This window comes from Castanea sativa, chromosome 5 (assembly GCF_040712315.1).
Source record: "Castanea sativa cultivar Marrone di Chiusa Pesio chromosome 5, ASM4071231v1".
NCBI classification, from domain to species: Eukaryota; Viridiplantae; Streptophyta; class Magnoliopsida; order Fagales; family Fagaceae; genus Castanea; species Castanea sativa.
Genome location: NC_134017.1, coordinates 14,462,617 through 14,476,901, shown reverse-complemented (window position 1 = coordinate 14,476,901; position 14,285 = coordinate 14,462,617). Strand labels below are relative to the sequence as shown.

The window sequence follows — 14,285 nt, the reverse complement described above, 5'->3', positions numbered from 1 at the left end:
GTATGCTCCTACGCCTACTATCGAGGTGATACGGTACGACCTTTCCCAATTGGGCCCTAACTTCCCCCATGCTGGGTTTTTTGAAGTGCCCACCACCTTCCTTAGAACTAAGTCCCCTGGGTTCAACGATCTTAACTTCACATGGGAGTCATACCCTTGCTTGAGTTTTTGCTGGTAATACGCTAATTGAACCATGACATTTTCTTTTCACTCCTCAACTAGGTCCAGGCTCTTTTCTAGTAGGTTGTCATTGCTGTCTGGGGTGAATAAGCTAGTCCTCAGCGTTGGGAATCCAGTCTCGAGAGGAATCACAGCCTCGGCCCTATAGGCCATTGAAAAGGGGGTCTCCCATGTTGACCTACGAATAGTGGTCCGATATGTCCAGTGGACATGTGGAAGCTCGTCCACCCATTTGCCCTTTGCATCATTTAACCTTTTCTTAAGTCCACTCACTATAACCTTATTAATAGCCTCGGCTTGCCCGTTCCCCTGGGGGTAAGCTGGAGTGGAGTACCTATTTGTGATATCCAATTCACCACAAGCCTTGCTATCAAACTGAAGCTTGTTGTATGAGATGAGGGTATGAGGAATCATAAACCGAGTGACAATGTTCTGGCACACAAACCTTTTGGCATCCACATCCCTAATATTTACTAGTGGCTCAGCTTCAACCCACTTGGTGAAGTAATCAGTGCCGACCAAAAGCCATCTCATGTTTCTCGTTGCCTTGGGGTAGGGTCCCACAATGTCCAAGCCCCACTGGGAAAAAGGCCAGGGACTGGAAAGAGGATTAAGAACGCCCCCTAACTAATGAATGTTAGGAGCGAATCTCTGACACTGGTCACAGTTTTTCACGTATTCTTGCGCTTCCCTTTGCATATTGGGCCACAAATATCCCTACGTAAGGGCCTTGTGATACATGGATCTGCCTCCCGTATGACTTCCATAAATTCCCTCGTGTAACTCTTCTAGGAGTGGTTCTACTACTTCAAGATGGATGCATAGCAGGTATGGCCCAGAAAAAGAGGGTTTGTACAGCTTTTGGTCCTTGGAAAGCCAACATTGAGAAGCCATCCTTCGCACCTTATCAGCCTTGCCCTTTTCCTAGGGTAAGATGTCATCTTTAAGGAATAGGACAATATGATCCATCCAGCTAAGTCTCACCTTCAGTTTATGAACCTGGACCTTTTTCCTCTCCATCTCGCTAGGGTTGCATAGATCCTCGAGCAAGATGACTCGGGGTAGACTCTACGCCTAGGAGGTTGCAAGAGTGGTGAGGGAATTAGCATGCATATTGATTTTAAAGATTTGGTACAAGGAAAAAGATTCAAATCCTGATTGCAAGTGTCTAGCCCGGTTCAGGTTTTCAACGTGTTGTTGTTGTGGCGAGGTTCCTCTAGTTCCCCCTTTACTTGGCCTACAACCAACATCGAATCTGAAAACATTTCCACTGCTCTTCCTCCCATTTTCTGAACCATGGCCATCCCTTCTAGCAAAGCCTCGTACTCAGCTTCATTGTTCATGGCCGAGAAGCCCGGTCTTAAGGATTTTTCGATGATAATCCTTTTAGGAGACACCACAACTAGTCCCACTCCTAATCCCCTCTGGTTTGCCGCACCATCAACATACACCTTCCAAGGTTGAGGTTCCTGTAAGGAGATCATCCCAACTAATTTTCCATCCATGCTCGACCTCTCACCGCTTTCTTCAAACGAAGGCTCAGCGAATTCAGCTACTAAGTCGGCGAGGACCTGCCCTTTTATGGAGGTGCGAGGCATGTATCTGATATAGAAGGCTCCTAGGATCGTTGCCCATTTCGCAACCCTCCTTGTGTAATAAGCTTTCTGAAGTAATGATCAGAGAGGGAGTTGGGTTAGAACCACAACAGTATAAGCCTGGAAGTAGTGTGGCAGCTTCCGCGTAGCATGCACTATTGCCAAGATAGCCTTCTCCAATGGTAAGTAGTGAACCTTTGCTTCATGTAATGACTTGCTCACATAATAAACCAATCTTTGCACCCCATTCTCATCCCGCACCAATACCAAGCTCACCGCATGTGAGGCTACAACAATGTAAGTGAACAAAACCTCGTCCTCCTCAGGCTTGGACATAATAGGTGGTCGAGAAATATATTCCTTCAATTGTTGGAAGGCTGAGGAACACTCCTCTATCCATTCAAATCCTTTCCACTTATGCAACAGCTGGAAGAGAGGCCTACATCTGTCCGCTGATCGAGAAATGAATAGATTTAAAGCGGTAGTCATCCTTGTCAACTTTTGGACCTCTTCGGGATTCCGAGGAGGCTGTAGGTCGTGAATTGCTCTAATCTGATCTGGGTCGACTTCAATTCCATAGTAGGTAAACATATAACCCAGAAACTTGCCAGAGCCCACTCCACAAGAACACTTAGCGGCATTGAGGCACAAATTGTGTCTCCTCAGTATCTCGAAAATATTTCCAAGATCATTTATGTGCTCGGACTTCGCCTTACTCTTTACCACCATATCGTCTATGTAGACCTCAATGTTTTTGCCTAGTTGTGGTTCGAACATCCTGGTCATCATTCTCTGATAAGTAGAAGCCGCATTCTTCAGCCCAAGGGCATCACTTTGTAATGATAATTCCCTGTGGGTGTAAGAAAAGAAGTCTTCTCCTGATCACCTCGAGCCAAGGGTATCTGGTGGTATCCTTGGAAAGCATCCAAGAAGCTCATCCGAGGATGGCTCGTAGTTGCATCCACCAGCTGATCTATCCGAGGCAGGGGGAAAGGATCATTTGGGCAAACCTTATTTAAGTTCATGAAATCTACACACACCCACCATTTCCCACTTTTCTTCTTCACCACCACTGTGTTGGCCAACCACTTGGGGTAAAAAACTTCCTTTATGGCCTCAGCCTGCTTAAGTTTAAGCACTTCTTCCTTGACAACATCAGACTGTTCTTTAGACAAGCATCGAGGTGGTTGCTTTCTAAGGAGGACAGATGGATTGACGTTTAGATGGTGACAGATGAAGTCCGAATCCACTCTAGGGGCCTTGTAAGTGCTCCATGTAAATACGTCAATGTTTTTTTCTAAGAAAATTTATCAGCTCTTTCTTCTCCTGAGGAGGTAGTTGAACTCCGACCTGGAAGAATTTCTCCTCGTCGTTGCCAATAACAATTTTTTTTAGTTGCTCACACTTAACCCCTTCTGCCGCTGCCCTCGGAGACAACTCTGGCAGCCTTGATTGCTATAAGTCTTTGGCCACAGAGGCCGAGGACTCGCTCCTAATCTGATGTCTGACTGCGGCTACCATGCATTGCCTGGCCATGGACTGGCTCCCCACTAGTTCCTCGACTCGTTGTCCAAACAGATATTTCACATTCAGGTGCCGGGTGGAAGATACGGCCTCCATGGAGTGAAGCCAAGGCCTTGCTATAATGGTGGTGTAGGGGGAATAAACATCTACCATGATGAAGTTCACTCCCACGACCTTTGTCCCTGTCTGGACAGGTAGTCGAATTTGGCCTTTTGGAATGACAACTTTGCCATCGAACCCTATTAGAGGGCAATCATAGCTGGTTAGGTCCTCGGACCTCCATTTCATTCCCTTAAACAAGTCCGGGTACATGATCTCTGCCCCGCTGCTCTGATTACCAACACCCTCTTCACATCATACCCACCTATCCTGAGGGTAACTACTAGGGCATCATCGTGTAGCTACAAGGCTCCCACTTTGTCTTTGTCAAAAAAGCTTAAATTTGGTCGGACCTCCACTCTACTCTTCTTTGGATTAGAGGATGAGCCATCTACAGGTTGCCGAGCCACAGACATCACCCTGGATGGCTGAGAACCAGTTCTTCTTGAGGCAGCCAGGATGACACAGATTGTACCCAAAGGCGGCCTTGCCGAAGCGTCCCTCTGGGCCACTGACCTTGCCTGACCGCCCTGTCCATTGGGCTGATGTAGGAATTGCTTCAACTTTCCTGCCTTAACTAATTGCTCCAAGTGGCTCTACAAAGTCCTAAAATCATAGGTATTATGCCCTTGTTCTTGGTGGTACTGGCAATGAAGACTTTGGTTGCGCTTCGTGGGGTCTCCCCCCATCTTGTTTGGCCACTGAAAGTATGGCTCGTTCTTGATTTTTTCCAGGGTCTGCTGTATCGGCTCTCAGAACACAGTAAACTACCTGAGTAGTAGTTGATCCAAAGTGCCCCGCAAAATCTCTCCGAGGTCGACTGTTATTTTACCTGTCCGACCTGAGATCCCTTCTATCTTGAGGGACTACCTTAGCCTTCCCCTTTCCCTATTGCTGGTCCTCCTCAATCCACTTATACTCATCAATGCGATCCATGAGCCTACGCACACTCTTGACCAGTTTCCTAGTCAAAGACTTTCTCAGATCATGCTCAGTTGGTAGGCCGACCTTGAAGGTTCTTATGGTCACATCATCAAAGTCCCTATCTATCTCGTTGAACATTTCCCAGTACCTGTCGGAGTACGTTTACAAGGTTTCCCCCTCCCGCATTGTCGTGGACAATAAAGAGTCCAAGGGCCGAGGAACCTGCTGCAAGTCACAAAACGGGCCCCAAACGCCCGAGTAATCTCCTTGAAGGAGTTGATAGAGCCTTCCTTCAGGCCGTCAAACCACCTTATCACCACAAGCCCCAAGCTAGATGGGAATACCTTGCACATCAGGGCCTCGCTCTTGGAGTGCACAGCCATTATTTGGTTGAAGTGGCTCACATGCTCCACGAGATCTGTTCTTCCGTAGTACATGGTGAAAGTTGGCTGAGTAAAACGCAGAGGAAGCTTTCCTCCTTCGATTCTATGCGTAAACAGTGATTTGGAGATCTGGTTAAGAGCACTACTCATAGCATCATTGCCCAGACCTTTGTGTGGCGGACTTTTGCTCCTCCGCTCGTAGTGATGGTCCTCATCGTACGAAAAAGTCTCACTGGGAGGAGTCTTGGACCTGGGCCTGTAGCTACCATCTTCCTCGTCCTCAGAAGAAGGGTCAGAGTTTGAGGGAGTCCTTCTTCGTCACTCGCGGCGTAGCCTCCTACGAAGATGGTTAATCTCCAGCGATAAGCTCCTGGTGTTCTCCTCGTGGAAGATGTGACTCCCTTCTCGAGACTGGCTCCTGCTAGTATGCATGGTGTGCACACTACCCTCACGACCCCTCCTCCGCTCAAGGTTGAGGAGCTGATCCTGACGCTGGGAACCAATAAACTCCACCCAGTCCTGTCCTGATCCCGCCATAGTGGGATGTCGAACTCACTAAAGCTCAAACCTTTCCCACAGACGGCTCCAATTGTAGGGGTGGACTTTGGTCCTTAGGTCCAAAGGATGAGTGGATTAAGGCCCAAAGAGTCCAATAAAATAAATTTGTAGAGAGTGGGCTAAAAAGCTAGGCTTCAATGAAGTGACGACACCCTTAATGGGCCAAAGATGGTAAGAGAGAAAGGAAAAATAATGAATAGTTAAATGAAGTACATAGAAATTCTTCCTCGGTAATGTCTGAGGAGGGGTGTGCACACTACCCTCACGACCCCTCCTCCGCTCAAGGTTGAGGAGCTGATCTTGATGCTGGGAACCAATAGACTCCACCCAGTCCTGTCCTGATCCCGCCATAGTGGGATGTCGAACTCACTAAAGCTCAAACCTTTCCCACAGACGGCGCCAATTGTAGGGGTGGACTTTGGTCCTTAGGTCCAAAGGATGAGTGGATTAAGGCCCAAAGAGTCCAATAAAATAAATTTGTAGAGAGTGGGCTAAAAAGCTAGGCTTCAATGAAGTGACGACACCCTTAATGGGCCAAAGATGGTAAGAGAGAAAGGAAAAATAATGAATAGTTAAATGAAGTACACAGAAATTCTTCCTCGGTAATGTCTGAGGAGAGCAGTTCTTGAATATATTTCTCCTAGATCTGATTACAATTGTTGTTCTTAATGCTATGGTGTTTTCTCTTCAGATTTTTCTCATTTTTTCTGTCCCTGGAGGGTCTCCTATATTATATAGCTCCCTTCAGATGATCTTGACCCTCCATTTGTTGATCATTCAGGCCACTACTTGAGTACTTGTCCCATCAGACACTTTCCCAAGCTCCTTGTGAGTTGTGGCAGCCAAGACAGCACTGTTCATGGGTCTTCTTCACATAAATTTAGCCAGGAGGTTTGGTGGGATGCATTAAATGCGATGGCAGCCACCGTCCCTTTAGTCATGTCAGGACTAACCCCTCTCCTGAAGCTCCATCCCTACGGTATGGCCTCCTCTGGGGATGTGTCATTGACGTGGCCTTGCTATCCGAGGGGGTAACCTCCTCGGCATGATGATGGCCCCTCTCGGCCATGGGTATAACACATGGCACAATTACTCTTCTCAAACTCTTGTACCCCGCAATATTAATGACTAATGCATTTAGTTACACGATTTTTTTTCATATGATTAATAATTTTAAAATGTCATTATTAAATATTTTTATTTTAATGAAAAATATTAACAAAATGTTTAATATGTTACCAAACAAATATGTAGAGGTTAATTGTTCAAATTAAAATCCCAAATACCAAATTGAAACTCACATTAAAATTCCAAAGGTGATGTTTATAAAAACCCTTTTAAAAAAAAAAAAAAAAAATTACTTACATGCTTTTGTTCACACAAATTTGCTGTGTAGGTCATCAAAATAACTAAAGATTAATAGTTTGGCTCATGGAGACTAGGGGTGTGCGTGGTTCGGTTGGCTCGGTTTTTTTTTCAAATTTGTTACCGAACTGATAGAGATCAGTTTTGTAATAATTAAAACTGACACATACCGATTAGGGTCGGTTTTCCGACCTATAGCGGTGCGGTTTGATCAGCTCGATTTGATCAGTTTGGTCGGTTTGATTTGAAACATTAACAATTTGTTTTTTTTTTTTTTTAATAAAAAAATTTGTTCAACGGAAACTTTATAGAAAAATCTGTTCACCCAAACAGTATTGATCCAAAACAAATTACACAAAAAACATAAAAAAGCAGAGGAAGTAAAAGTGTTAGTATAAACATAAATTTAAAAAAAAAACATAAAAAACAGAGCATTTATGCTCATACACATTACACAGTTCTGACAGTGTTAGTATAAACCAAATACAAATAGCCAATAGGTAATAGTGTAAGTATAAAGTATAAACTAACTTAGTATAAAACTGTTGGTCCATTTTTTTTTGTTAAAACTTAAAACAACTCTTCCTTAGCATTGTCCCTTGTCATTTCCTCTCCCTTGTCTTTGTTTTTGTTTTTGTTTTCTTTTCTTTTTTGTTTAACTTTGGCTAATTTGAAATCTACCAACAAACATGGCTGGCAGTGGCACCCATGGCCATGGATTTATAAACCAACTTAAAAAGATGGTTTGCCGCAGGGTGAAAGAAGAGTTCATTGAAAAGTGAAAACGGAGGAGCTTAGTGGCTTACCGCTACCCGTGGTTTGCCTTAGTGAGCACCTACTGGGCGTTGGCTGCTGCAGAGGCGAGAGGCAAGAGCGGGAGAGAGAGTTAATAGACCTCTGACTCAGAAAGAAAGAATTTATACTAAGGGAAAATCTGGAAACCTAGCAAAATATGACACCATTTTCATTTTTTTTTATAACACTAAATAGATACAACGATATTTTGTTAAAAAATTTGATATACAAACTTGGTGAAACGGCATTGTACCAAACGTCCAAACCTCTGAAACTGAAAATTACATTACATCGCATCGTATCGGTTCGGTTCCAGCAGGGACTCGGTTTCGGGCTTCTGATTTGATGATTGCACCACACCGGCATTGGAAAGCCATTCGCGCTTCGATCGCCGGCATCGGCTCTATCGGTCGGTAGCAACGGTGGTGTGGGATGATCGGCGCCGATCGGTTTCCTCGGTGACGGTAAGCTTTCGTACACCCCTAATGGCGACCCATTCTTAAGTTTTATCAAAAGAAGCACAACTGTGATAACTAGTGGTGGTGGAGTAACATATAAAATCTATGGTATATAACTGCACCAAAATTTTTTATTTATTTAAATAAAAGCTATATATTAAACATTATTATAAAGTTTTGAATTCTTTTTTTTTATAACTGTAATCACTAAATAAATATTGGTTTTACATATATCTCCCTTGCATTTCCTTTGCGTTTAACAAAAGGACTAAGCTTCACATATTAAAAGTAGTGGGACAAATATAGATAAAAGATTGCAAAAAAATTTTAAAAATTGACAGAGAAAGAGGCCTACCTTGAATTGTATACCTATGACTTTATGTAGAAGTTGTATTACTCAAAAGTCAAAAATGTTGAACACATATAGGATTTATTTAGTACAAGTAGGGGTGTCAATTTTTATCCATATCCATGAACCCACTCATTACTCATCTAATTTGGATAAGTTTTAACCCAACCCATTTGAATATTAAATAAAGGGGCAAAAACCCATTAGGTTTTTTTATTTTTTGAAACTAGATTCAAATTTCATTTAAATCAAAGAAGCATCAAAGTTTACAAAATCAAACGCAACAGAAGGAACTTCTTCCATCCAAAACAAATCAGAACTAACATGCTGGGCAAATCTCGTAAGCACATGTGCCACCTTATTGCCATTTCTCTTAACACAGCTCACAGATATCCACTCCAAAGCTCCCATCAGATGCCGAATGTCTCCAACAATATTCCCCATGGCTGACTGGTTTTCCTTGGCCGAAACAATACTCCTTGCAACATTAATACTGTCTCCCTCCACTACCAGACTCGTGAAACCAGCATCCGTTGCGAACTCCATCGAATTACGACAGGCTAGCAGCTCTGCCTCCTCACTACACTGGACTGCATGGCCCTTAACTGTCATCGCTGCCATAACTTCTCCCCTTGAGTTTCTGATCACAACACCAAACCCCGAACTGGCATTATCCTCGAACACAGCTGCATCGTAGTTCAGTTTATACACGGCTTGAGGTGGCAGTCTCTAACTAGTTCCATCATTCTGCATAACTTGTCGAACCATTCCGTGCACAGCTTTAGCTTGTAATTTCTCCTGCGATTGCTGGAATTCCTCAAGAAGTTTAGCAGCTCTTTTATTCAACCAACCCAGCTCCAGGAATTTTACTCCATGCACCACTCGATTCCGCTGATTCCAAATTAACCATGCCTGAACCACCATTAACTCCACCTCTGTTTTGTCTAGCCGATCCAGCAAATACTCCAACAAGGCTAGAAAATCAGTGTGCGCAGTCCCACATTTCTGCAAACCTCTAGCACTTCCATGCCAAACATCTTGAGCAGCTGTACATTCCCATAATATATGAATGGTTGATTCTTGAAATCTGGAACAGAACAGACATGACTCATCCGACAAAATCCGTTTCTTCTTTAAGTTCCTTTTGGTTGGGAGAATATCATGACACGCTCTCCACCCAAACACCTTTATCTTGTTGGGGATCCGTAGCTTCCATATAGCAGCCCACACCTTATTAATCCCACCCCCTGAGGATGGTTCAGCCCAATCTTCCTTCTCTAAGAGAGACCTTGCAACCTTGTAAGCTGACTTTACTGTGAATTTTCCATCCTTGCTATGCTTCCAATACACTGAGTCAGGTACTCGCCTTCGACTTAATGGAATATTACATATAGCTTCCCCCTCTTCCCTGTTGAAGTTCTCCATAATAAAGTCTCTCCGCCACACATGGAGGTCGTGGTTTATCAAGCTTGAAACCATGACTTCCTCTTCATCATCCCTGACCGAAAGGAGAAGCTTATTGGTGGGGTAATTTGGAAACCATCTATCTCTATAGACATTAACAGATACACCATCACCCACCAGCCAGCAATGCCCATTTTTTAAAATAGGTAGAGCCGCGACTAAACTCCTCCATACAAATGAGCAATTTGGTGACTCTGTGGCCTCAAGTATTGAAACTCTAGGAAAATACCTTGCTTTAAAACACTGATATAGAATTTGTATCCTTTAACAACCTCCACCCTTGCTTAGTCAACATTACTAAATTAAATGATCTAAGGTCCCGAAATCCCATTCCACCATCCTTCTTAGACAAAGTCAACTTATCCCAACTTTTCCAATGAATTTTCCTTTCATTCCCAACTTGTCCCCACCAAAATCTAGCACATAAAGCATCAAGCTCATCACATAATTTTGATGGGAGCGGAAAGCACTCATTGTATATGTCGGTATAGACTGAGCAACCGCCTTAATGAGAACTTCCTTACCAGCTCTAGAAAGCATCATCCCCTTCCACCCTTGTAATTTTTTCCACACCCTATCTTTGATGAAAGAAAAAGTATGGTATTTTGCCCTTCCAATTAAAGTAGGCAAACCTAAATATGATTCAAACCTTGACACTTCCCTTACTCCAAGGATCCCTAGCGCCTCCTATTTCTGGTGGACAGTGGTGTTACTACTGAAGTACACTGAAGACTTTTCCAAATTTATGCATTGCCCAGAATCTTTAGCATACACCTGAAGAATCTCTACAATGGTATGAATTTCAGCTGGTGATGCTCTGCTAAAAATCAATGAATCATCTGCAAAGAGAAGATTAGTAATCTTTGGTGCATTCCTAAAAATAGACACCCCATGCAATGTCCCTTTTATCTCCGCCCTTGCCAGCATAGAAGTAAACCCTTCTGTGCATAATAGAAACAAGTATGGTGAAAGAGGATCACCCTGACGAATTCCCCTGGATGGCAATACATTGCCATATGGTCTCCCATTCACAAGAACAAAAAAAGAAGTCGTAGTGACACAACTCATCACCCTTTCTATCCATGTTTCAGGAAAACCCAGCCTCTGCATAACACCCTGATGAAATGTCCACTCCACTCTATCATATGCTTTACTAACATCAAGTTTCAAAGCCATAGTACCTTTCTTCCCTTTCTTCCTGCAATGCATGGTGTGCAATGTTTCATATGCTAGCAACACATTATCAGTAATAAGCCGGCCTGGAACAAAAGCACTTTGAGTGGGAGATATAATATTAGGTAACACCTGCTTCAGTCTATTGGCGAACACTTTAGAGATTATTTTGTAACTCACATTACAGAGGCTTATAGGCCTAAAATCAGACATTTTCTCCGGGTTCTTCACTTTAGGAATAAGTACAATATTAGTATGATTAATATCAGGCAACATATGACCATTATTCAGAAAATCCAACACAACATCAACTACAGAATCACCCACAACATGCCAAAATCTTTGGTAAAAGAGAGCATTCATACCATCAGGTCCAGGTGCCTTTGTTGGTCCCATTTGGAACAAAGCTATTTTTACTTCTTCAGCACTAAACTCACTGGATAGGGTATCTTGCATATCAGGTGTCACCTTCCTTGGGACTGCACTAAGACATTCCTCCATTTGATCACATGTACCTGCACAAAATAAATTGTCAAAATAATCAATAGCCACAATTGCTATATCTTCCACCTTGTCCACCCAATTTCCTTGTGCACATTGAATACCCTTAATATGGTTTTGCCTTTTCCTTTGGGAAGCTTTTGAGTGGAAGTATTTAGTGTTCTTGTCTCCATATTTAAGCCACGGGATCCTAGACCGTTGTGCCCAGTAAATTTCCTGCTTTAAAAGCAAATCATCTAACTGTTTGCTGACACTCAAATATTCGACCTTGGATTCTTCAGTCACCACTTCAGCACAATTTAACACCTCAAGCCGATTTTGAAGAAGTTTTATGGCAGCTACATTCGGATCTGATTTGGAAGAACCCTAGGCTTGCAATTCCTCACCACAATACTTGATCTTCTCTTTTATTGAAGCCAACCCCGACACCCCCCCTCCAACCATCTCCCAAGCATCCTTTACCACCTCATCACAATCCTCCCATAATAGCCAAGCTTCTTCAAATTTAAAGCCCTTTTTAAATTTCTGTTGTTGCCTCTGAGTACTCATCACATGCACCATAATTGGCAAGTGATCCAATGCATGGGGTGGAAGATGGGAAATTGTAGACATCTGAAATTTCGCCCTCCACTCCCTAGTTGCCATAGCCCGATCCAGTCTCAGTTTAGTATTCACCTCACCAGGCCTTTTATTAGACCACGTGTAAGTATAACCTCTGTACCCCAAATCCTCAAAATTACAAGAATCCAATACACCTCTAAATGCATCAATCTCTGCTGAATTAGGTGGCCTTAAACTTAATTTCTCCGTACTATTTAGAATTGCATTAAAATCTCCCACACAAAGCCATGCCCCATTAAAAAATCTCCTCAAATGTTCTAGTAGCTTCCAAGACTTTTCCTTATGTTGAGCTTCAGGCCATCCATAAAATCCGATAAAAACTGAACAAAACCATCCTCTTCAGTTACCTTCATCAGAATATGATTAGGCGAATAATTAATCAATTCCATTACCACATTATTCTTCCATAACAAAGCCAATCCACCTCCTACATTTGGCTGTTTAACTATAATTTTATGTTGAAATTGCAAATCACCATACAAATTTTCAAATCCTTCTTTATCCAGTCGTGTTTCCATCAGAAAACACACCGTGGGAACTTGTTCCCTCACAAGTTTGCGAAGGCTTCGACCTGTTCAAGGGTTCCCAAGTCCTTAGCAGTTTCAGCATAAAAGCCTCATTGCTCTTGGCAAGGGTAGTCATCCACCCCCGCCGCTCTTTCCACTCCAGTAGCTTCCACATTATCTAGCTTCCACATTGTTTATCTTCAAAATCTACAGGGATGTGCCTTTTACGTATGGACGGCAGCAGCACTTTTGGTAATCCTCCCAACCCAAAATCCATCCTATTGAATCTAGTCCAAGATGACTTGGGCTTTGTTACATTCGGCCCACCTAGTGATACTCCTTTTAAATCAACAGATTCACTTACTCCCACCATTCGGCTCCCATTAACATCACCATCCAGCCCACAAGTGAGCCCATCATCCTTCAGTAGCGAAAATTCCTTTAACTCGGAATTTGAATTGTGCACGTCAGCAGTACACCTCATCACGTCACCTGCATGGAAGAGTTCCTCTTTAGCACGTTCCTGAGATTGTGGCTTGTTCGTTGAAGACACGGACACTTCTTCTTCATCGTCACTAGGGTTTCGACACCACCCCTTCTCCGCCATCACTGCTTTCATCCGCTGCAAACTAGCTTCAGACCTGTTCTGACCATCCTCGGACCTGTGAAGATCAGCCTCGGACTTGTATGCACATCCTCTGAATAGTTTTCCGAGCCCCCTTGTTTCTCTGTTTGTGTATCCATTCTTGGTCATCCCCCCATAGCTTTAAGGAATTCACCATACTGGTAATCCACCACAACCCCATTCTGAGTCACAACAAAGTGTGCAGCACAGTTCTTAATATCATGTCCTAGCACTCCACAATAATAACAGAACATCGGCAATCGTTCATATTTAAACTTCACCCAATTTTTTTCCCCATCAAACCCTGCAATAAAACTACCCCTGCGAAGAGGCTTCGAAATTGGTAGAGCAACCCGAACCCTCATAAAATAGTTTAACTCATCATGCCCTTTTCTCTGCTCTACTTCCTCAACTAGACCAAGTCTACTCCCCACTTCCTTTGCAACACGTGAAGAGTACATATCCAACGGTGCCCCCCAAATCTGAATCCAGAGAGTGACTGTCTCCATTCTAATATTCCCTATTGCCATACCTTTTCTCCAACGCTTAAGCATCAACAATTGATTATCACAAGACCACGGACCTCCTCTTAAAATTCTGTTTAAATCAAATTCAGATGTAAATTTAAACTGGAATAAATTCGGCCCTACTTCTGTGATGCGTAGTCTGTCTTCCAATCCCCAAGCCCTTCTCATAGTATTCTTTGCTGCTCTCTTGTTGAACGATTTACACGTCAAAAACTTGCCCATCAAACTAAGAGAACATTCCTCAATAGTGTCCAGTTGTCCTTCATCCGAGATGGGAATTACTTCTTCCTCTTCCGTAGTCAACTTCATATTTTCCAAACTGTCAATAACGTCATTAGCCATGGTAGAATATAAGCACTCTCTCAACTAAGCACTGAAAAGAAAAGAAAAGAAAAGAAAAAAGGTGCCCTAGACCTAGGTTAAGGGAGGAAGAGGCTCGTACACGCGAGAGAGAGAACTCTACGGGGGAGAGGAGCTTCCATTAGGTTATTTAATTATATGGATCTTAATGGATAAACCCACTAATACTCACTAAAACTCATCTAAAATTTAAATAAATAACATAAAATCTAAATTTATAGAAAATGACCAAAATACCCCTAAAAACTTAAAAAAAAATGACCAAAATACCTTAAAAA

At 42.9% G+C, this 14,285-nt stretch overlaps 3 protein-coding genes across 3 annotated transcripts; all 3 read right to left on the bottom strand.

Moving 5' to 3' along the window:
• Positions 1-207: 207 nt before the first annotated feature.
• LOC142634797 (uncharacterized) lies at positions 208-1,200 on the bottom strand. Its single transcript, XM_075809056.1, has 2 exons — positions 1,165-1,200; positions 208-612 (listed from the first exon to the last, which is right to left on the bottom strand). The coding sequence occupies exons 1-2, from the start codon at positions 1,198-1,200 to the stop codon at positions 208-210; spliced, it is 441 nt and encodes a 146-aa protein (XP_075665171.1).
• Positions 1,201-8,473: 7,273 nt separating this feature from the next.
• On the bottom strand, positions 8,474-10,237 carry LOC142634796 (uncharacterized). Its single transcript, XM_075809055.1, has 3 exons — positions 10,064-10,237; positions 8,965-9,937; positions 8,474-8,916 (listed from the first exon to the last, which is right to left on the bottom strand). Exons 1-3 carry the CDS (start codon positions 10,235-10,237, stop codon positions 8,474-8,476), a joined length of 1,590 nt encoding a protein of 529 aa, XP_075665170.1.
• A 3,008-nt stretch (positions 10,238-13,245) lies between these two features.
• On the bottom strand, positions 13,246-13,989 carry LOC142634795 (uncharacterized protein At4g02000-like). Its single transcript, XM_075809054.1, has one exon. The coding sequence runs from the start codon at positions 13,987-13,989 to the stop codon at positions 13,246-13,248; it is 744 nt and encodes a 247-aa protein (XP_075665169.1).
• Positions 13,990-14,285: the final 296 nt, after the last annotated feature.